This window comes from Prionailurus bengalensis, chromosome X (assembly GCF_016509475.1).
Source record: "Prionailurus bengalensis isolate Pbe53 chromosome X, Fcat_Pben_1.1_paternal_pri, whole genome shotgun sequence".
NCBI lineage: Eukaryota > Metazoa > Chordata > Mammalia > Carnivora > Felidae > Prionailurus > Prionailurus bengalensis.
The window spans coordinates 98,223,112-98,246,797 of NC_057361.1; the positions used below are offsets into that span (position 1 = coordinate 98,223,112).

General features: G+C 48.7%; 1 protein-coding gene across 2 annotated transcripts in view; it reads right to left on the bottom strand.

Moving 5' to 3' along the window:
* Window positions 1-201: 201 nt before the first annotated feature.
* KIAA1210 (KIAA1210 ortholog) overlaps window positions 202-23,686 on the bottom strand; it is a 56,281-nt gene continuing 32,796 nt past the window's right edge. The window contains exons 6-11 of one of the 2 annotated variants that reach the window (XM_043569908.1): window positions 22,588-22,740; window positions 12,830-12,938; window positions 7,197-10,934; window positions 6,036-6,187; window positions 3,857-3,962; window positions 202-2,279 (exon numbers count right to left, since the gene is read on the bottom strand). In XM_043569908.1, coding sequence (XP_043425843.1) covers window positions 2,137-2,279; window positions 3,857-3,962; window positions 6,036-6,187; window positions 7,197-10,934; window positions 12,830-12,938; window positions 22,588-22,740 — 4,401 coding nt within the window. In that variant the 3' untranslated portion in view covers window positions 202-2,136. Of the gene's footprint in view, window positions 2,847-3,856; window positions 3,963-6,035; window positions 6,188-7,196; window positions 10,935-12,829; window positions 12,939-22,587; window positions 22,741-23,686 lie in introns of both variants that reach the window. The other variant, XM_043569909.1, reaches the window with a different exon arrangement.

Here is a 23,686-nt window from a genome sequence, read left to right on the forward strand (position 1 = left end):
ACGCAAAACTTCGATACCATTTCTTCCCCATACAAACCCCCACCTGGAGGCCATCAGCTTGGTTGGGCACATCTGCGTGGAGGCCCTCTGTGCTCTGCACAACCTCTTAAGAACATTTTGCTTCTCGGACAGCCCTCAGCTCTGAGTTATCAATAACATCATTCGACTTCCCTCCCCACGCGACAAAGACAGACTACCGAATAGGCTTTATTGAATTTATTTGCTTTGCACGTATATAATAAAAGTCAAGAATGCTAAAAGCAGCTCAAAACTTCTCAGAACGCGCATCTATGCATTAAAAAAAAAAAAAAAAAAAAAACCCTTAACCTCTTAACTTAAAAACAGAGTTTTGTTAACCGTGGAAAAGAAGTGATTAATGGAGAGCTCTCAGAGTGAGAACGAGCTAATAGTGGTCTACGCTGAGGGAAGGGGGGTAAGGAGGTGTAACAGCTAAGTACCAGGGTCACTGGGTAAAGCACATCCACCTAAATAAACGGCTCACTATGGGACTATAAAGGAAATCAAACCCGATCAATCAAAAACCTAGCATTATCAGAACAGCAAAGATACAGTATCGGAAAAAACCGTTGCCTTATAAAGAAAATGCAAAATCCAGCATATGATTGTACAAGGTCACGTCATGCCATCACCAGCAAAACCAAGCATCGAGGGTTTAAATTCACTTTGGCACCTCACTGCCTCTCTGAATTTTGTTTTTGCACGAGGCAGTGCCCCACTCTGAATTTAAAGGCACAGTTAGGCTTACATGTCTAGGCTTACATTTCTGTTGAAGCAAAGCAGCCCCGTGATGACAGAGGCAGACACAGTAAAAGGCATACCGAGAAGACACTTCTGGGTCTCCTAAGAAAATGAGCTAGGTACGGCCCAGGCACCCAAAAGAAGCTCTCCCTTAGTGTTCGGTGTGTTTGGGGGGGTGGAAGGAAGGGATCTGGGGTGAGTGGTTCACTGGGGGGAGGTGGGGGCTGTCTAGCCGAGTGACTTTTGAGGTGTGTGCCTCCAGGACTGAGGACAGGGAGAGGCTAGGCGGATGGCATTACTTAAGGCTTCCAGTTGGCAGAAAGTGGACTGTTCTATGGCTTTGGGGCTGTGGTCTTGCTTTGGGCTAAAATCTCGTGAAACAGAGGCTGCCGAGGAGAAGAGACTGGAAACTGGGCTACGTGGAGGTTTCCACCTTAAAACTAGAGCCAGAGAGAGAGAAGACAGCTCTCCAGGGGCCCCAGACTTCCTCCAGGAAGGCTTCCCATCTGCCTGATAGAAAGTACAGTTTTTGGCGTCTGTAGGATTTTGAATTGGGTCTTAAGTGCTTAAAAAACAAGATCTATATGGCATTCAGCACATCTCTCGGCAACTGAAGAGTCACAGCGGCATTGGGGCAAGAGGTCAAACACTGATGAACTAACCATCTAAGGGAGGACGATAATCCCCAAGAAATCCTCTGTCTCAGCGGGAGGTGTTCACGGCTACCAGACCTGTGACATGGGGACATGTGCACAGAGGGAGCTCTAAGCTGCAGGCACTGGGGAGCCCCAGGGATACAAGGGCGGTGCTTCAAAGGGCAACGGCTAATTGGAGGACAGGCCGGGCAAAATTGTCCTCGGAGATTCAGTTCCACCATCTCCTCTAGGGGCCTTTGCAAAGCTTGGAGCAGGAACCAAAGAACTGAAACATTCAACCAGGCTCATAAAACCTAAAAGCCAATCCTTGGGGCCAAGCCATCTGGCCATTTCCATTCGAATTAATTTATTCGAGCAAGGGAAATGACCGCGTCTTAGTTGCTCTAACAAAATGTTTTTTGCTTTCCGTCTCCTAAGGCACATTGTCCAACGTTCAAGATTTCCCCACCCTATGGCAGTGCAAACATTTTTACATCGTTTTTGTAGAGGAAATGCTGGGTTTTCAGATGTTGGCGGTGACTGTACTGAAGGTTAGGCATTCATGGCATTGGCTGCATTCTAACGGTTATTAGCTTTGCATTACCATCTTAAGGCTCTTTTGCTTAATGAAGAAAAATGGTTAAAAGTCAGTCAGTCACGACTTGGCCTTAATATAGCGCTTGGCGGTTATCACTTGAAATGTTGACTCTCCACCCAGGAACTACTCGATGCATGATTTCTGTTATATGGCTTTCTTCTTGGCCACGGAGAACCAGACTGGCTCCTCCGGCTGTACCGGCTCTTGGAGCATGGCCGGGGGAGTGGAAGAGGGCTGAATTCCTTTTCCCACGGCGAGCTCTTGAAACGTCCCCTCATCTTCAAATCCTACAAGAACCACAGCAAATGACACACACGCGGTAAGAGACACGGAGCTACGTCGATGGGAGAGCAGTGCAATTCTTCCTCCTTTCAGCTTTCCTCTGGCTTCTAAAAGCCAGCGCATGTGCACTGCCCCGGGTGGGATGTCGAAGGGACAAAATCTACGTGGCTGTGGCCACAGGGGCCTGGGCATGGGAAGGCCTGAGAGAAAACACCTACAGCTGTAACTGCCAATCTTTGGCCGGTTGTTGTTACTGGATGGCCTTGCACTTCTGAACGGAGGCCGGAGAGGAAGCAGATAGTTATGTTATCTCTTCATTCCGCTTTACGGCCGACTTAGTGGCTTAGACTCAACCCGTGGTTCTCAAGGCGGGTTACACATTAGACTCGCCAAGGGCTTTTCTTTCTTTCTTTCTTTTTTCTTTCTTTCTTTCTTTTAAGCAATCAGACATTTGGTTGCTTCGGGAGACACAGATTTGAGGAGAAACCGGACTGGTGTTAATGTTGGGTTCTACTATTCTGTGGCCAGACCATGGTTTCCTAAATTGCTCGTCAAATTCTTCACGAAAGGGACTGAGGGAGAGGACAGAGATGATTCAATACAAATCCATCCACCCCTCCCCCGCCCCCCTGCTCCCCCCGCCCCCGCCCCCGCTCCTGCTGAAAAGAAAATCCCCCTGGCACACAACTCTACTGATGAGACCACATTCTTTCTTAATTTTATTTATTTATTGTGAGAGAGAGAGAGAGAGAGAGAGCGCGCGCGCGAGCGAGCGCGAGTGGGATAGGGGCAGAGAGAGAATGAAAGAGAATCCCAAGCTGGCTCCGTGCAGCCAGCACCGAGCCTGACACAGGGTTCGAACTCACGAATACTGAATCCATGACCTGAGCCGAGATCGAGAGTCAGCTTTTGACATCGCCCCACTTCTCACATCTTGTTCAGAAGGTGGAGAAACAGGCGTTTTACATAGTTAAAAGGAGGAGTGCCTGGGTGGCTCAGTCGGTTAAGCATCCAACTTGGGCTCGGGCCACGGTCTCGCGGTTCATGGGTTCGAGCCCCGCATCGGGCTCTCCGCTGTCAGCGCGGAGCCCGCTTTGGATCCTCAGTCCCCCCCCGCCAACCCCTCCCCTGCTTGCATTCTCTCTCTCTCAAAAATAAATAAACATCAAAAAAAAAAATAGTTAAAAGGAACAATTCAATACCACTGGGCCTTCACAGTGGATTAAAGTGCCGTTGGGGCTGTAGGAGGCAAGAAAATACTGTTTTCCCATGGACTGGAAAGTAGCTTTTGCTTCTTTCCTCCTGAATACCAGCCACAGGAACATTTTCGTGAGTGATCACAATTTGGTGCCTATAACAGCGTCCTCGATGAGGCAGGAGACCGGAAGACCCTCTGGAAGTTTCACAGTGGACTTAGAGTGGTCGTAATAACTGGATTTGCCTAAAACAAGCTAATATCTGCACCTAATGGAAGAGCCCAGAGAATCATGAAGCTGATTCGGGGCAAGGGGGGGAGGGGTGAGAAAAGGAAGGCCTGGATTGTTGCCAGGGTCCTTTTTCGGGGGAGGGTGTATGTTTTTACCTCCTTTGGTACACTGAAGTAGCTTCTTCAGTGCCACCTGCTCCTCTTTATTGACGTTGAAGGTCAAACTCCTTGCTGGTTGGTTTTCATCTTCTAAGAGACCTCCCTTTAATACAAAAAATGACAATGAGAGGCTTGTAAGTCCTGACGTGGAAAAGAGCCAATCGCTTATTCAGAAAACCACAAGGGGCAAAGCCTCGTCCCGGGTATGAGTTCAACATTAGTCAAAAGGAAAGAGAGAGAGGGAGACAGAGAGAGGGAGAGAGAGAGAGAGAAGGAAGGAAATAGCACTGGGAGACCTCGGTTCAGAATGCAGGTTCACAAAACCTTAGCTGGGTCAAGTTTACCACCTTTGAGATCTGGAAGAAAAAGGCTGTTCTAATCCCACAAATGGTTTAATTATGCTTAAAATAACATGACTATTCAACCTGAGAACAACCTTTTCCCAAGCACATCACCGGCACTTAACAGCAAGCTGACGGAACGTGGCGGTTACAAATGAATCTTGTCAGCAAATGGAAGGGAGTTCCATAGGATCTCACTTAGCCAAACTGTTGACATCTGCCTTGCACTCTTCGCATTAGAAAGAGATGTAGCCATGAGTCTTTTCGGAGTTACACGGTTGAAGCTTTTCAAACGAACCTCTGCACAACTGGTCTCAACGAATGGGTTTATACACCCTACTGCATTTCCCCCTGACAACAGCTTTAACTAAGGTGGACTTGGCCCCTCTATGGTCCTGTTCCCACAAAGATACTAATGATGGAAGGTGAAAAAAAACTCTTTAAAGCAGAGTTCAACAGATCTGAACGTGATCCGTCAACAAATACAGGAAGCACTTACAAGTACAGGACCTAGGACATATCTCTTTTTTTAATGTTTCTTTTTAAAAAAATTTTTTTAACGTTTATTCATTTTTGAGAGACAGAGACAGAGCACGAGTAGGGAAGGGGCAGAGAGAGAGGGAGACACAGAATCCGAAGCAGGCTCGGATCCGAGCTGTTAGCACAGAGCCCGACACGGGGCTCGAACTCACCAACCGCGAGATCATGACCTGAGCCGAAGTCGGACGCTCAACCGACTGAGCCACCCAGGTGCCCTTTTTAATGTTTATTTTTGAGAGACAGACAGAGAGAGAGAGAACAAGTGGAGGAGGGGCAGAGAGAGAGAGAGAGAGAGAGACAGAATCTGAAGCAGGCTCCAGGCTCCTTGAACTGTCAGCACAGAGCCTGATGCAGAGCTCGAACTCACAGACCAAGAGATCATGACCTGGGCCAAACTCACAAGCTTAACCGACTGAGTCACCCAGGGGCCCCGTAGATATATCTCTTGATATGCAACTTTGATTTGTTTTCTTGAGAGTTTCGACAAGAGGGTTTCTCATTCCAACACCTCCAAAGACATTGCAAATGGGACACTGAAAGCAAGACACCATCCCATCACCCCCCATCCGCATGTGGGACCATTAGTCTAGCTCATCACGTAACTTTTCTTCTAACCTATAAGGAGGTGCCACACCAAACCAAAGCAAGATGTGAAACCCCCAAATAGCAAACATTGCCTTTATAAGGTAAACTGCTACATATGATATGGAAAGGTGTCCAGAAGTGAAATGTTACATGGAAAAAAAATATGGCTAGTTGGAGTCCATTTATAGCTTTTTCTATGATTTATTCCTCACTTCTCAACCGACTTCATGGAATACTGCTCTATAATATTTAGGACAGGATTGGATTTACAGAACCTTTTTGTATTAATTACTTTTCATGAGCCCTTTAAGACCATAAAGCAAGGCACGTCATATTTTTGTTTATTCATTTTTGAGAGAGAGACAGAGACAGAGAGAGAGAGAGCGTGGGAAGGGCAGAGAGAGAGGGAGACAGAGGATCTGAAGCAGGCTTCAGCTGAAAGCTCGATACGGGGCTCGAACTCACAAAACGTGAGATCATGACCTGAGCCGAAGTCAGACGCTCAACCGACCGAACCACCCAGGCGCCCCAGCAGGACACGTTATTGTATGAGTCCAAGGCAAGACCCTTCCCCCTGAAGAGCCTCCCGGCCTTGATTAATGCACCGACAGAGGTGGGAAGCTGCACACTTGGCCAAATTCCCAATGCAAGCTTAGTCAACCAGTTCTAACACCCTTCGGGAGTGTTCTGTGGGCGGCCGCACGTCCTACCGCACGTGAAGGCTCTCTGATCGTGGCTCTGTTCTTGGTTCTCAGCTCTGTCCTGGGAAGGAGGGCCTGAGAACTCTTCTGCTTCTCCTTTACCTCGGTCATCCAAGTTGGCTCCCAGATGCTATAATATTCCTGTCGACCAGGAGCCTTTCCTGAGAAAGGAAAGAAAGTAGTTACAACCGAAGTGAGGCAGGCAGTGTCTCGGGCCAGGCTGGGGCCGACCCACGATAACGTAACCTCGTGGGATCCTCATTAATTGCCAGATGAAAATAAAACAGCTATCACACAGAAAAGGCCCCCTTCTTCTGTGCCATCCCCACAACTTGGCAAAGGCAGGAGCTCCTTGTGAAGATAAGAGGCTGTACCTTCACGTTTGCACACTGCCTTCTCACCAGTCCCTTTCCCTTCCTTGTCCATCCCTCTTCCTGTCCCCAAGTCAGGGGAGGACAGTGGTTGCCAGGTGGGCTGTGAAAACTCCCCAGAGGCCAGGGGCTCAGGCTATTGATGTCACTCCTGTAACCCCAAGGGATACCTCATAGCCTTATGGTCCCTCACCCAAGTGTGTGGTTCCACGGGTGGGGTTACGGGCCTACTCAAGAGTATGTGGTGGCCAGTCTGAAGGTACAAAGGCTTTGAGAGAGACCAGTGCCCCAAAGACCACCTAGCTCAGGATTCTTAGGCATGTCAGGGGTGTGAAGAAGCTAAGGAACTAGGAACATTCCCAGTGAATTAAGATTGCGGGCTGAGAGGCTGCCCATAGCGCTCTACTAATGAGTTGGCTTTGAAAATCCCCACGGTGTCGTGGGCGGAGCATAGGACGTGTCCAAGTATTTGGAGAAAAGTATACAATTCCACCTCAGGGTAAGGTGCACAGAGGGTCAGGGGAGAAGGAATAAGGAGGTGGTCGTGTGTCCATCACAGAATGTGGACAGCTGTCCAGATGGCTGGATCTCCTCGGGAACGGGAAGATTCACAACTGACCATCTCCACGTCCGTTCATCTAGAACGGGGCACCACCCTGCTCAGAAAATGCACCAAGACAGCCCCATCGGAGCATCAGCTCAGCCGGCCAGGCTAGAACAGACTTCCTCCCGTTCGAGGCTTTGATTTCTCGTGCTTCCCTCCACTCGGTACTTGCCCTCTGGAAAAAGAAAGTCTCACCTGGGACCTTGTAAGCGGGTTGATTCCCAGCTATGATTTCAGATTTGGGCCTCTCCTGTTGCTTCTCTGCAAACTCATATCCTGGGATGAGGTGCTCTGCGGTGCCCAGGAACCCATGGGAAGTGCTTCTTCTGATTCGCTTCCCTTTACATACAGGAAATGACTTTGGGCCCAGGGAGAGTGAAGAAAGCTTGGTCCGGTCATCTTGTGTCTCATCCTTGAACTTGTCCGAGGTAGGGATTTTTCTCACTCGAATCCCAAAGACGTTTTCAACATCAGCCTCGGTGGTGGACACGTCGGAGTGGCTGTTATTTGGATCACTGCTCTTGACAACTTCCTCCTTACGGTAAGTGACCCCGGAAGTGGATGTTTGGCTGGCGGGAGCAAAAGTGAACCTCACGGGTTTCGCAGCAGAAGCCAGGATATTCTTAATGAGGTCTTCAGAGCTGTGGCTACGCTTCTTGGTTCCGTATGGAGAAGCCGGGCCTTTGGGTACGGACCGGCTGCTAGGACGGCTCCCAGAAATGGCTCCCTCAGCAGCAGTGCCCACGGAACCGGAAGGAACCTGTTGCTGATGTTCAGGGTCTGCAAAAGCCCAGAAGGAGGATCTGCGAGGCAGGGGCTCCTCAGAACAACTCCACCCCACAGGCGCACTCGCTGAGCCTGTTGAGAAAACATGTGGTTGTGATTCAGGCCCCTTCTTGGCTTGGGAAGGGCCTCCAGAAGGCAGCTTGCCTTCAAAACTCTTCCTGTCTTCAAGAGCGCTCACAGAGACCAGGGAGCCATATTGCTGGTACTCAAGCTTCCCCAGTGCCTGGGAAAGGTATCTGGGAGGCGGCTGCTTTTTTGAACCACTCGACTTCGCAGGAGCGCTCTCCGAATGCGAGGAGACTTCTTTGGGGTCTTGGGGCCTCCCTGAGGACTGTAAAGGGCCTTTCCAAGGCAGCAGCTGTGAGGAAATGCCTCCCCCCATGTTGGCGTTCTTCTGACCTGAGAAGACTTGGCACTGGGCCTCGGGCCTCATCAAAGGTTTGGAAGGTGGATTTGCAGATGGGGGATTCGTGTGAAATCCCCGCTCGGCCGCGGGGCTCTCTGAAAAGACTCGTTCTGCCATGTACTTCACAAATGACTGGGAAGGATATCTAGGAATCGGTGACTTCTTAGACGTGTTTCCTTCAAGGGCCTTGTTCTGGAGACGCAAGGACATTTCCTGGACTTTAGACCTGACCAAGACCTGGGTAGGATTCTTGGGAGGCAGTGGCTTCCTGGAGACGGCGCCCTTGGCAGCATTGCTCTCAAAATTTGAAGATATTTGCTGGACTTTGTGTCCCGCAAGGGACCTGGAAAACTGCCTGGGAGGCAGTGGTTCTGCAGAAGCCTCCTTCTTGGCGGCCACGCTCTCCGGCCCTGCAGAGACTGCTTGTTTCCCCACGGGTTTCATCGGGGACTGAGAAGACATTCTGGGGGGGGGCTGCGCCTTGGACCCACCCTTCTCGGCCACAGCGCCCTCCAGACCCGTGGAGGCCGCTTGCTTGGATTTACGGTTGCCCCAGGCCTGCAGAGCGCTTTTGGGAGGCTTCGACTCCACCGGAGTGCTCCGTGCTGCGGGAGCACTCGCTGAACCCGAGGAGGCTTCTTGCTCAACTCTGGGGCTCACCCAGGCCCGGGAGGTGTGTGGGGGAGGCATCTTCTCCTCAGGACCGCTGCCCTCAGAAGCACTCACCGAGTCGGCGGGGAGGGTCGGTGCCTGGAGTCTGGGCCTCCCCGAGGGCTGGAAAGGGCCTCCGCGGGGCAGCTGGGCAGATGTGCCCTCCTTGACCGCAGCGTTCTCTGAGATCTGCTGGCTTTGAGGATTCACCAGGGGCCGAGCAGAATGTTTGGGGAGCAGCGGCCCCCCAGAAGCGCCCCTGTCAGCTGCAGCACTCTCCGGACTCACAGAGACTTGTCGCTGGACCAGAGGTTGCCTCGGGGACTGATGTTTGGGGACCAGCGGCTGCACAGAAGCGTCCTTCTCAACCACAGCACTTTCCGCACCGGGCAGGACTTGTTCCTCAATGATTGATCTCAGCAGGGCCCAGAAATGACCCTTGGGCGGCAGCACTTGCTTCGAAACAGACACGTGCTCTAGACCTGGAGGGAATGCATCCCCCGCCGTGGGTTTCGGGGGAGGCTTAGAATGACATTTGAGGGCCGCGGAAGTGACCCCTGGGGTCATGGCAATTTCTGGACTTTTGGAGACCGGTTGCCCAACTTTACGCCTCATCAGGTGCTTCAAAGAGGTCCTGGGAGGCAGCGGCTCCAGGGAGAGGCCCCAGTCCCTGGCAGTGCTCTCCAGACACGCCGAGGCTTGCTGCTCGGCCTTGGCGCCCGTCCCGGACTGGGGCAGCAGGTGCTCCGCAAAGCCGCTCCGCTGTGCCAAAGCCCTCACCGGGCCGGACGACACTTGCTGTTGAACAGCCGGCTTCGCGAAGGACTGAGGAAGCTGTTGGAGAGCGAGCCGCTGCATGGAAACATCCCACTCCTTAAGTACGCTCTTCGAAACTGAGGGGGTTCCTCCTTGGTCCTTGGGCTTCTCCTTCCAGGCCCGGGAAGGGTCAGCACTCTTGTACTTGTCAGCGTAACTGTGCCACTCGGTGGACACTTTGGGCTCCCCCAAGACCTTGGAAGCAGAGCTCTTGGGCTCCGTGAAGACTTCCTGGCCACGGTCGGCCTTCCCCGCCGACTGGAGAGAGCGCCGGGGACGCACCTGCTGCTCCGAGGTGTCTTCGTCCTCTGGAACAGTCTCGGAATCTAAGGAGGCCTCTTCAGCTTCGGGCCGCGCCACGGCCCAGGAAGGGGATCTAGAAGCCAGCTGCTGCCCGGGCCGGCTCGGTTCCACAGCTGAACTTCCTGGTTTGGGGAAGACTTTTTGGTCACCTTTGGGCTTCTCCTGCTGGGAAGCAGGCCTGGGAGGCACCTGCTCAGAACCAGCCCCCACCTCTGAAGAACTCTCGGAATCAGAGGACTCTTCTTCAGCTTGGAACTTCACCACGGCCAGGGAAAGGCTCCTGAGAGGCGGCGTCTCCACAGAAACGCCTCTCTGTGCCAAAGCACTTGGCAGAGCCGAAATACCTGCTGTGAAGGCCGGGAGACACTTTCCAGGGGGCTTTTCTCTGCAGACAGTTGGAATATCTTGAACTGACTCCATTTTCAGCTGGATCCCTTGCAAATCGGAGCTGCAGGCTTCTTCCCTCCCCGACTGGGTGCGGGAAGGATCCTTAAACGCTTCGGCCTCGGTGGCCGCTGACGAGAGAGAAGCCATGGCTTCTGGCCTGTTGGCTCCCAGGGCCCCGTCCTCACGGCATGTTGATGGGTCACCAACCGTGGACCCTTCCACGTCTTCAGGTACAGACTGGGCTCCTGCTGCGGTTCCAGCTTTAAAATCCATCCCAGTATTTCTCTTTCCCAGGCCATCTGTATCCGAAAGTCCCTCCTGAGGAGTCACGCTTTTGGCCGGTGGAGTTGTGGACTGCTCCAGAGAGAGGTCCGCAGAGAAGACAAAAAACTGTTTGAAGGTTCTTCCTCTGAGCCCACAATCACTCATTCCTACAGCACCGGGACCTCTCCTTGCACATTGTCTTCCAAACGCCGTCGTCGACAGGTAGCCCTGAGCGCCAGCGGCATCTGGGTTTGCGGTCTGCTCTGCTGTCTTCTCATCCGGAGTTTCGGTTTTCTTGCTCTGCTCCAGGCTTGAGGCACCTGTGCCAAAGAGGACACAAGGAAAAGAAAACCATATGGGCCTTTGACTTCCTAAAATAAGACTATTCTGCCCCGGCCCCATGGGTACCTAGGTACCACTGAATTCCTCAGGCTAAAAGACGAAGCTATTCAGAAGAAAGGGAGCCCCTTGGTCACCGTCAGCCTCTGCAGCTGGAAATTTTGACATCAAAGTGAAATCCCAGTTTTGCGAACTGGTTACAACGTTGGCTCGTCAACATCAAATCAGTAGTCTGGCGTGAGACACAATAAAAGGCAATGTTTTTGGTAAGATTTAAAAAAAACTGTTGGGGCGCCTGGGTGGCACAGTCGGTTAAGCGTCCGACTTCAGCCAGGTCACAATCTCGCGGTCCGTGAGTTCGAGCCCCGCGTCGGGCTCTGGGCTGATGGCTCGGAGCCTGGAGCCTGTTTCCGATTCTGTGTCTCCCTCTCTCTCTGCCCCTCCCCCGTTCATGCTCTGTCTCTCTCTGTCCCAAAAATAAATAAACGTTGAAAAAAAATTTTTTTTTTAAAAATAAAAAAAAATTAAAAAAACTGTTTATTTTTGAGAGAGGGCGTGCAAGGGGGGGGAGGGGCAGAGATGGGGGAGGCTGGGGACAGAGGACCCGAAGCAGGCTCAACGCTGACAGCAGAGAGCCCGATGTGGGGACTCACACCCACGAACCGTGAGATCAACGACCTGAGCCCGAAGTCAAGAGCTAGACGCTTAACTGACTGAGCCACCCGGGTTTGAACCCGTAGCAAGCGTTACCCTTTAGGAAACTGACTGGGGCCGGGCAAAGGGGAATTTCACTTTCTGATTAGTATTTAGGTTTTTTACTTCATTCTAATTTCCATATCATGTGCAGATGTCGCTTTAATTTTTAGCAAGGTGCCAACAGGGGGTCATCTGGGAGGTAGGATTGCGGCCCCCTTTCCTTTTGTTTTTTACTCTCTTGTATTAAATCAATCTGATGTCATGCACATGCAAAGCAATTCTTGGAAAGCCTGAACATGAGGGACATACATGTTTGAACAACAGGGACAACTATTAAAAATAAATATGAGGGGCGCCCGGGTGGCTCAGTCGGTTAAGCGTCCAACTTCGGCGGCTTGGGATTCTGTGTCTCCCTCTCTCTCTGCCCCCCCCCCCACTCGTGCTCTGTCGCTCTCTGTTTCTCTCTCTCTCTCTCTCTCTCCAAAATAAATAAACATTAAGACAATTTTAAACGTTAAAAAACTTAATAAGAAATAGGAGAAAAAGATTAAGGAAGAAGTAAATTTAATTTTCATCGCATTTTCTCCTTCTCCTCCTCTTCCCTCCTCCTCCTCCTTCTTCCTGCAGATGAGTTTTGTGAATTTTCATGGGGAAATGTGTCTAGGGATCTCCTGTCTTTGAACCCACACGGGGAAATCCTCTGTGGCAAAAAATATACCTGTTCGACTTAATTGGGGAGCTAGAATTTTGTCGTATCGAGTATTGCTTGAAATTAGGCTGCCATCGGCAGCAACCAACGTCCCCATCCACCCACCCACACACACACACACACACACAGATTTTCACCGCAGTGGTATTTGTTATTTGGGGGATTTGGTAGGTGCCGGCTGTCAAGGACACCTATCCACAGCTGCCCAGATCTCTGGCTGGAAACGCATTTAGATAAAATAGAGATCCGGGTATAATCTTTTACCTTAATCCCCCACAAGGGGCAATTGTATTAGCCGGGCAGTTTCAATGGAGGAACCTGGACCCCGTTGGTGTGCACCTGAACTTGAAAGCTCTCCGAGGACCGGAGGCAGCAGGCCTAGCTGAATCTCACTCCACAGCTCCTATCACCTAGCCCTGTGCCATAAAGCTCCTAATACGCGTTTCTGAACGAGGGTAAGGATGTGCCAACCTGCACTGTCGTTTTTCGGCTTCTTTTGGACAGCTTCTTGGGATGTCGTTGTACTCTTCTCTTCTTGAGACACCAGCGGAACGCCTGGCTTCCCCTGTTTTGGCTCCACCTAAAAGAGGGAAAGAAAGCGCCTGAACCCAACTGAAGGGTTTCCCACCCACCCTTGCGTGGTTGCCAAAGAAAGTAACATCAGGGGGAAAAAAAAAGTCCTTGATATCCAAATGGCTCAGCTGGGAGCATAACGACACCATTAACCATAGAAATCATGTCCAATGGCACTCATCCTCCGCTGATCCTTTTCCCTGTTGGAAGTGATCATTTTACCTATTGGAAGCGAGTCACGCGAATTCGAAGTTTCTGACCCCTGAGCGATGTGCTGCAGGGAACCTTCTAAAACTAACCCCGGGAACCGCCGAACCACGCTACCAGGCCGTCAGTCTGCAGCCGTGGTTGTTGGGCCGGACGGCAACCAGCTTCTTGGCGACGCTGGCATTCCCAAATGCGTTGCACCCGACCCGGGAGCCAAATTCAAAGCCCGTTCGGCTTCTTTTCAGGGAATTTAGTGAAAGCACGAATCAGGCCTCCCCAGCTCCAAGGAAGCAAAGAGGATCGGAGGTTTGCTGGGAAAGAAGAGAGAACACGACGAAGGGTTCAGCCCTTATGCAGAAAGGCTTGGGCTTGGTTTAACATAAACCAGGTTTACAGATGATTACAGCGCAACTTTGGAAATGTCAGAGGAGCAGCGTGCCGAGCGGTGACCGAAATTTGCTCCGTGCGAGCCTTTATGGACGTACCTCTGATCTATTACTGATTACTGATACTGATCTATCAAGTGTGTTACCATTGACGCCCTCACTCGAAGTGCCTGTGCAGACAGACTCAGGTCAAAGTAATCTATTGGTGAGTGAAATGAGGTGAGGTAGACCCGGGCTCAAGTCTCTGCTCCATTATTTACTCACCGTGTGACCTCGGCCAGTTATTCTTGAAATCTCTGTGTCCACGTCTATCTCTAAATCTCTACACCCACATCTATAAGCCAGGGGGTGAGGAGAAAAGCCAAGAGATTCCAGAGCAAGGAGCAGGTGGCAGCAGCCTCTGTGTCATAAATGATCCCGGACCTTTCGTATTCGCCCACGAGTCAGGGAGAGTCGCACGGAAGAAGATGGGCTGACCTTCTTAGAGACCGATGCCCAGGCGTTTTCTTAATTAGGTCATGCAGAAGGAAGGGAGTCTGAGGTTCACGCTAACTCTCCCTTGGCCATCCCCTCCCCCCCCTTCTCCTAGGTTTGTGGTGAGGTGTCCAGGCGACGATGCACGTAAATAGGGTTTAGTGCACAGGGACGAGTCCCCTTCTGCTCGACAACCCAGGAGATCTTCTCAGGGCCACCAGAGGGCCCCCCGGACCTGCTGTCCTGCCACCTCTTCTTTCAACCCACAGTTTGTTCTCTTTCTGAAGCTAAATTGAGGTGTCCAAGCTGAGCTCTCTCTCTGCCCCTCCCCCACTCGTGCTCTCTCAAAACTAAAGAAACGTTGCAGAAATGATAATTGAAAGAAACCTGATCTGGGCTACGGTTGAATGCCTTCTACAAAGAGAGGCTGAGTGAATTCCCAGCAGTTTCTGGGGTTTAGGTCACTGTGTCCGCTTTGTTCAGTCCCTCTTATGGAAGTTCCGCACGCGGGTTCGCTCCCCTCTCGGGGGTGGGGCGGGGCGTCGAGTTTGGGACAGGGCCCTCGACTTTACCATCCCTCCTCGGGGCATGGATCCCCCAAATCATACCACTCCCCCAAGAGCAGTTGGTGAAGGTTGGAACCCATTCTTTTTATGATATGAAGGTTTTTGTCCCAGGCCTCTTGAAGGACTCACAGTCGTTTGAATGTTCTTCTGCTGCTTTTGCTTCCGGGGATTTAAAGCCATCTTGTGTCAAGCGGCTGAAGAATCCCAACAGGCCTTCGGGGAGGCTGGGGTGCTAAAACCAATGGGCAGCTGAGCGCTGCTGGGAGAGGTTATCACGGTAAATGTGGTCAAGGACTGTGAGTGGACGGGTCCAGGTGAGGCCTCAAAGGAGCTCTGGAGAGAGTGGGAGAAAAGAAATGAGGCAGCTCCGCGTGCTGGAAATTGTTCCGGCTGACGACCTCCCAAAGAAGACATCTCTCCTGATTTCTTTACTTGTCCCTCTCCCTCCAGCAATATTCACGCTTCTGGTCAACGGGTTCACTTCTGCTGCTTCCCTCGTAGGGGAGGGCAAGAAACCTGAAGTTCAGGGGGCTCCCCTGCTTAGAAAGGATGCGGGGGCTCCCCTCTGCCCTCAGAGAGGAACTCAGCCACTTCATGGAGCTTACAAGGTCAGAGGATTTGTATTTTCTCTCATCCCCTACCCCCCGTTTCGTAGCAGGAGGGGCTGACTGGGGTGAGAGGCCCGGTCTGTGTCAATAAAACCCAATAGGGTTCTGGGGTTTCTCCATAGGAGGGGGGGAGGGCGCGGAGGGGAGAAAATCAGGGTGGAAAAGGGGCTTGTCTTTTGCCTAAACAGCACGCTGCCTTGATTGACATTTACTGTTCCAGAATGAGGAAGCAGGACCCGATGAGGTGGGATGGATCCTGTCACCTTTGCCTCGTGATGGCTGGCTTCCCCCTATTGCCAAACCATCCGGGCCTGGGGCTCCCAGTCGAGCTCCTCTGTAGAGGTTTCAAAATAGCCTTCTCTGGGCTTCCCGCCGTCGCCTTTGCTACACCTCAAAGGCACAGCCCAGAGCACCTCCCGCTCCTGAGAAACTCCAAATATCTGTGTTTAGGAGAGCCCCTCCGAAGGCCAGGTGATGAGCCATCTCTTCCCTGGACACCAGCGACAGGCGATCGGGTTCCGCGGGTGGACGGAATTTCCATTTCTGTGGACTCGCTGGCTCTTTCCAACCTGGCTTGTCACCGCACCCGGGGCCCCTCTGGTATCTGCGGCTTTCACATCTCTTCACATGTCCCCACCTCTGCTGTGTGTTGGTCCGGTGATACCCTACGGGGCTCCAGATACGGTCCTCGTATGGCCTGTGACCCCAGTACCTGGGGACATAACAGTGCTAACGGGTCGGGCCAACGCTCTGCCCAGGTCACTATTCCGTTTCCGGTTCTAGGCAAGGCGGAAGGAACGCTAGCTTTTGGAGGGTCGATCGCGCAAGATTAGGAGGGGTCCCCGGCCTTTCTTAGCTTCTTTATTCGTGAATTCATGGGACACCTCTTCCTGGTGGTGTATATTTGCCTGCGTTATCTACAGGAACAACACGTGTTATTGCTGGGCACGCTGTTCCTGCACGTTCCGGTGGCTTGCCTCTCTCACTTCCTTTAGGTCTTGATACAAAAACCACCTTCTCAGTGACAGACACCTTCCCTGGCTAACCTATTTAAAATTTTAGCCGCCCCGGGGGGTTCAGTCGCTTAAGCATCCGACTTCGGCTCAGGTCATGATCTCCCGGTTCGTGGGTTCGAGCCCCGCGTCGGGCTCTGTGCTGACAGCTCGGAGCCTGGAGCCTGCTTCCGATTCTGCGTCTCCCTCTCTCTCTGCCCCTCTCCCCTCCTCTGAAAAATAACTAAACGTTAAAAAAAAGAAAGTCTCCATACGTGTGAGCAGCTGTTGCTGTTTGGGGCGCTGGTTGTATAAATTTAGAGAGCTGCTAGAGTCCACATGGTTTGGTGAAAAAGTGGTATGGATTTAGGCAGAAATCCCACGTTTGAATCAGCTTCGGTTGGCTCTGTAGCCTTGGCCAAGTCATTTCACCTCTCTGAACCTCTTTGGGTTGGTTTGTTTGTTTCCACCTAAAACGGGAATAAGGGGCGCCTGGGTGGCGCAGTCGGTTAAGCGTCCGACTTCAGCCAGGTCACGATCTCGCGGTCCGTGAGTTCGAGCCCCACGTCAGGCTCTGGGCTGATGGCTCAGAGCCTGGAGCCTGTTTCCGATTCTGTGTCTCCCTCTCTCTCTGCCCCTCCCCCGTCCATGCTCTGTCTCTCTCTGTCCCAAAAATTAATAAACGTTGAAAAAAAAATTTTTTTTAAAAAAAGGGGAATAATAGTACCTTCCCTATCTACCTTACTGAGTTACTGAGACAATCAAATGCACCTATATATGCAAAATCACTTTGTAAGCTACAAATTTCCATGCAACAGCGGCGGGGCTGGGGGCATTACGCCCTCCTTTGATGTGTCAGGGGATTTAAAAAAATATATCACTGGGCTTCAAAAACCTATCTATAAATACTAATGGTGAATTATGGAATAGGCCATCAGGGGTAAAGCAAAAGACGCGGTAAGGAGGCAGTCCTGCCGGACTCTAAATTAACTCTTCATTAGCCTATACGATGTTAGGACTGGCAGCGGCTTAACCCCCACCACGTTCAATAGCAACATTCACCCTGCAGTGGAGCTAAAGCCCAGGTGCTTGATCAGCTCGGACCATAAGCACCTAAGTACTTGATACACCCCTTTCCCAAGAGCGAAAAGCGACTGGGTTGTGTATGCATGGCTTCTCTTTCGCACACTTATTTTTCCCCATGAAAAGCAATATTGAAGAAGAAAGATCTTCTATGGGCTCATCAGGGAATACAGATGAACATGAGCCAGGTTGGGAGAGTGGGGGGGGGGTCAGGGAAGTGCTAAGCAGGAAGATCCTCTGGTCCAAGGTGGGGGCTAAAGATGGCCGGCGGGGTGGATGAGTCAGGCCCTGTCAGGTCAGACCGTCTGGGCTTGTGTCTCTCTGTGTGGTAAGAGCCGACGTCAAACAGAGTCACCACGGCTCGCTATGTCACTGTGTCGCCTGCGCTCTGCAAAGATATATCTGTTCATCCCCATTGCCAGTCTCGCCTCTACTCAAAGGACACAAGCCACTGAAACAGGACAGAGGGCTGTGAGGCCGAAAGACGAAGATCACTCAGGGGAGTTTCGCTAACCACAACTGAAAGGGGCAAAACGCTCAACTCTTCACCCAAAGAAACGTGGAAGACACAGGCTGAGGTAGCGAGGCCTCAGGCAATCCTTCCTGTTCTGCCCCCGGGAGGGGGTGGGGTGGAAGGAAAAAGTGAGCCTGGAGTAAAAGGTCGGGCGGTGTCCTTTGAAAAACCTCTCTTTATCATTACTTTCTGCCATTTTAATTATGAGTCTTGGTGTCCTTGAAGGGTAATGTGTTTCCCCCCCGGTACCAGTAGGAGGCAGCAGCTTGGAGAAGAAAATGAAACAGCGAACTTGAACTTGGAAAGACTCCTTGGAGATGGAGTCCTCTTTTCATCTGACTTTCCTATTTGGAGGATTCGGTTTTGCGCCGAGCTCCTTAGTCGATCCTCAGTGAGAAGGCGGTAGGAGTTGGGTTGGTGGGGAGGCCTCCAGGGATAGACTGCTTGGGGGTCATAATCTATGGGAAGCTTAGAGAAGCCTCCGGGCCAGCATATCTGGTTGGGATGGTGATTCCAGCGATTTCTTGGGATGACGCGGTTGCCACCACCTGTCCCCCTGGTGTTCACCACGGTGAACTAATGAACCAAGAAGCATGGCAGAAACAGCCAAGAAACTCTCATGCCTGGGGGTGATAGGAGGTTGACTAGACCACCAAAGATTAGACTTTCTGTCTGCCAGCCCAACGCTTAACGTACTGCAAGCAACCTGACTGAATTCTTGAATTTACTAATAGGAAGTTCATGACACTCCAGCAGGACGAATGTTTAGACTGGTGCTTGGAAATGTTGACTATAAATAATTTAACTCTGTTCATTAGCCTATAAAATGCATAGTTAGCCTACTCAAATTCACAGCAAGAGAAAACTCTGTATCTTAAAATGTCAAAGCTAGCAAAAGGAAGTAAATAATAAAGATTAAGGCAGAGACAGTGAAGTGGGGAATAGAAAAAACAATAGAGAAAGCCAATGAAACCAAAAGTTGGTTCTTTGAAGAGTAAAACAAAATCGACGAATCTTTAGGAAGATTTACTAAGACAAAAAGACCGAAGACACAAATCCCTAGAAGTAGAAATGAAAAGGGAAAATTACTATGGACTTTACAGAAATAAAAGGAATTATAAGACAATACTACACATAATTGTATGTCAGCAAATTAGATTACCTAGATGAAAGAGATAAATTCCTAGACACATCCAAAGTATCAACATTGACTCAAGAAGAAATAGAAAATCTGAATTGACCGATAACGAGTAAAGATACCGAATCAGTAATCAAAACTTCCCAACAATAACAAAAAAGACCAGGACCAGATGGCCTCACCGATAAATTTTACCAAACTTTTAAATAGTCAACACCAATCCTTAACAAATATTTCAAAAAAAAAATCGAAGAGGAAACACTTCCTGATTCTACGAGGCCACCACTGTCATGATTCCAAAGCCAAATAAAGGTATCATGAGAAAAGAATACTTTAGACCTATGTCCCTCGTAAATACACACGCAAAAATACTAGCAAACAAGGTCCAACAGCATATTAAGGCAATTGTATAGCACGGCAATCAATTGCAAGGAGGTTTCATATGAAAATCACTCAATGTAATAATATACCATATTAATAGAATGAAGGAAAAAAAAACTACACGATCATTTCAATTGATGTAAAAAAGCACTGTTAACAGGCGTGCCCGGGGTGGCTCAGTGGGTTAAGCATCTGACTTTGGCTCAGGTCATGAGCTCATAGTTTGTGAGTTTGAGCCCCGTATCAGGCTCTCTGCTGTCAGCACAGAGTTTGCTTCAGATCCTCTGCCCCTCCCACCCCTCCCCTGCACTCTGTCTCTCTCTCTCAAAAATGAATAAACATTTAAAAAAAAAGAAAGAAAAGCATTTGAGAAAATCCAACACTTGTTCATACTAAAAACACCTAACAAACTAGGGCTAGAAAGCTTATATGAAAAATCCATAGCTGAGATCATACTCAATGGTGAAAAACTGAAATCTTTCCCCCTAAGATCAGGAATAAGAAAAGGATGTTTGCTTTTGCCACTTTTATTTGTTCTACTGGAAGTTCTAGCCAATTTGGCAAGGAAGAGAAACAAAAAGCATGCAAACTGGAAAGGAAGAAGTAAAACTATCTCCATTTATAAATGGCATGATCTTATATATAGAAAATTATGTATCTACAGATATATATATACATATACATATGAATGGAGACATATATATCCATATCCATATATATATATGTCTCCATTCATCTGCAGTTAACTGATTTCCAACAAGGGCGCCAAGAACATTAAATGGAAGAAATAAGTTTTTTCAACAAACAGTGCTGGGACAACTGGATGGTCACATGCAAGCCATGACAACACTGTACGTTAACTAACTTGAATTTAAAAAAAAATGAAGTTAGACCCTATCTCACCCCATATATAAATATGAACTAAAAACGGATCAAAGACCTAAATATAAGAGCTAAAACTCTTCAAAGAAAACATAGGGGTAAATCTTCATGATCGTAAGTTGGGCAATGGCTTCTTAGATATGACACCAAAAACACAAGTATCAAAAGAAAAAATATCAATAAATTTGACTTCGTCAAAATTAAACTTTTTAAAAATTTTATTCTTTTGATAGAATTAGAAGACAACTCACAGAATAGGGGGGGGAACGTTTGCAAACCATAGATCTGAAGAGGGTCTAGTATCCAGAATATATAAAGAATTCGTAACTCAACAACAAAAAAACAACGCATTAAATAAAAAATGGGCTAAGGTCTTAAATAGACATGTCTCCAAAGAAGGTATACAAATGGCCAATAAGCACAAGAAAAGATGGTTAACATCATTAGTCACTAGTGAAATACAAATCAAAACCACAATGAGATACATACACTTCACAGCCACTAGAATGACTATTTTTAAAAAATGGAAAATGACAAATGTTGACCGGCATGTGAAGATACCGGAACCCTTAAACATAGCTGGTGGGAACGTAAAGTGGTGTAGCTGCTGAGAAAAACAGTTCGGCGCCTCCTCAAAAGGTTAAATACAGAATTACCATATGATCCAGCAATTTCACTGCTAGGTATACACCCAAAAGAGCTGAAAACATATGCTCAAATACAAACCTGTATATGAACGTTCATAGCAGCACTATTCATGATAGCCAATAGGTAGATAGGACCCAAATATCCATCAGTGGATGAAGAGCTAAACAAAATGTGGTATATCCATACAATGGAGTATTATTCAGCCATAGAAACAACTGGAGTACTATATACACTTATATGATAGGCAAATCCAGAGACAGAAATCAGACTGGTGGTTGCCAGGGGCTGAGAGGAAAGAGGAATGATGAATGACTGCTTAATAAGTATGGGGGAACCAAAACCATTCGGGACCTAGATAGGAGTGATGGTTGTGAATTAATGCCACTGAATTGTATGCTTTAACGTGATACATTTTTTTTGAAGTTTATCTATTTATTTTGAGGGGGGGGCATGGAAGGGGCAGAGAGAAAGGGAGAGAAAGACTGCCAAGCAGGCTCTGCGCTGTCAGCACAGAGCCTGTCGTGGGGCTGGAACCCACGAACCATGAGGTCATGATCTGAGCCAAAACCAAGAGCCAGACGCTTAACTGACCGAGCCACCCAGGCGCCCCTAACATGATAAATTTTATGTTGTGTGTATTTTATCACAATAAAAGTTATCTAATTCAATCCTTCCACCAATTCAGACTAATTTGTCTGATTTAGCAGTATTCTGCTGAAAATACTTACAGTCATAGTCTAAATCCATTGGCTGGTGAGGAACCATATCCACCTACCATTTGCCTATGCTTTAATTTTGTTCCTAACTTGACTGGGGTTTTGTTGTTGTTGTTGTTGTTGTTGACATATTTAACTGAAGGCTGCTTCCCTCCATTGGATCTTTTAACACCAAAACAGTTTTGTGCTGACTGGTCAATTATCTTCATTATAAATTACCGTCCTGTTTACTTTTTAGTTCCCAACGTTAATTGTTCTAAATGCTACTTCACTTTAAAAGTCCTAGGGCACCTGGGTGGCTCAGTGGGTTAAGCACCCGACTCGATTTCGGCTCAGCTTATGATCTCATGGTTCATGGGCTCGAGTCCCACATTGCGCTCTGCACTGACAGTGTGGAACCTGAATGGGATTCTCTCTCTCCCTCTCTCTCTGCCCCTCCCCTGCTAGTGTTCTCTCTCTCTCAAAATAAATAAGTAAGCATTAAATATACATACATATATACGTATATGTATATTTAAAAGTCCTTTCAAGTTCACTAACAACCAATTAAATTAACCACTCATTAGTTTGAGAACAGAAGTATTGATATGGGTACAATCTACTAATTTCCGAGTTGTTGATGGATATGACTTCATTGACAAACCCAGATGCATAAAATGCACATACATGATTTCTCATGTGTCAAATGATTTTTCACATGGGTGTGCGTCTACCAAACAATACTACATGCCCTAACCCTTGAGATTCTGCCATTCGAAAACACAGAGCCTTTACTCCCATAAAAATCTCCATTGTTTCCTTCCCGAAATAACTGAAAACCTCGGCAAACTATTCTTGTTTTCTGAAATACTGTCTTCTGTTGCTCATCAACTAAAGTGCTGATGATTTGGTTTGTAGACTGGGCAGAAAACCACCATGCAAGTCAAAAGTAAAAAATGGCCGCTCCTTCCCCAAACGTCCCCCTAGTGCTCAACTCCAGCGGAAGAGAGTGCAAGCAGAGATCATGCCTCCGACCTGTGCCCCACAACCAAACCAAGCCCTAGGAGGGGGCCAACACTCACCTTCTTCATTGTCAAGATCTGCTCTGAAACGTCCTTTGGTGAGCTCTCAGGTGACTCCTCATCAACAGAGATTTCCTCCAAGTCCTTAGAGATTGTGTCAGAACGGATAAGAGGTGGGCTGATGCTTCGCTGGAATGGCAGCAGTGATGGGCTCTGTTAAGGAGGAGAATAGAAGGAAAAGTTAAACCTGTGCGCTTTCTTCCAAATTACTGATGTCCTCTTGTTGCTTGCTGGCGGAAGGGCTAAGAACCCACAGTGAGAAAACAAGCCAAGAAACGAATCTCCCACCTCCCTGTCTTCAGTTCTTATACCTATGCAAGCCGAAGCCCGAGAGTTTTGGTTTGCCCTCTGGGTTGCTGCACACTTCTGCCAATCCCCAAACAAAGACAGAAACTTCAAATTGCTTGTTTGATCAAAATGAAAATTCTGGGCTGCAGGGCTGGTTCCATATCCACAAATCAATCAACATGATACGTCACATTAATAAAAGAAAGGATAAGAACCACTTGATTCTCTCAAGAGATGCAGAGAAAGCATTTGACAAAACACAGCATCCTTTCTTGATAAAAACCCTCAAGAAAGTAGGGATAGAAGGATCCTACCTCGAGATCATAAAAGCCATATATGAACGACCCAACCCTAATATCATCCTCAATGGGGAAAAACTGACAACTTTCCCCCGAAGGTCAGGAACAAGACAGGGATGTCCACTCTCAGCACTGCTGTTCAACATAGTGTTGAAAGCAATCAGACAACAAAAAGAAATAAAAGGCATTCAAATCAGCAAGGAAGAAGTCGAAACTTTCACTCTGCACAGAGGACATGATACTCTTTGTGGAAAACCCAAAAGACGCCACCAAAAAACTGCTAGAGCTGATACGTAAATTCAGTAAAGTCGCAGGATATAAAATCAATGCACAGAAACCTGTGGCATTTCTAGACACCAATAATGAAGCAGCAGAAAAAGAAATCAAGGAATCAAGCCCATTTACAATTGCACCCAAAACCATAAAATACCTAGGAATAAACTTAACCAAAGAGCAAAAGATCCATACACTGAAAACTACAGAAAGCTTATGAAAGAAATTAAAGAAGACAC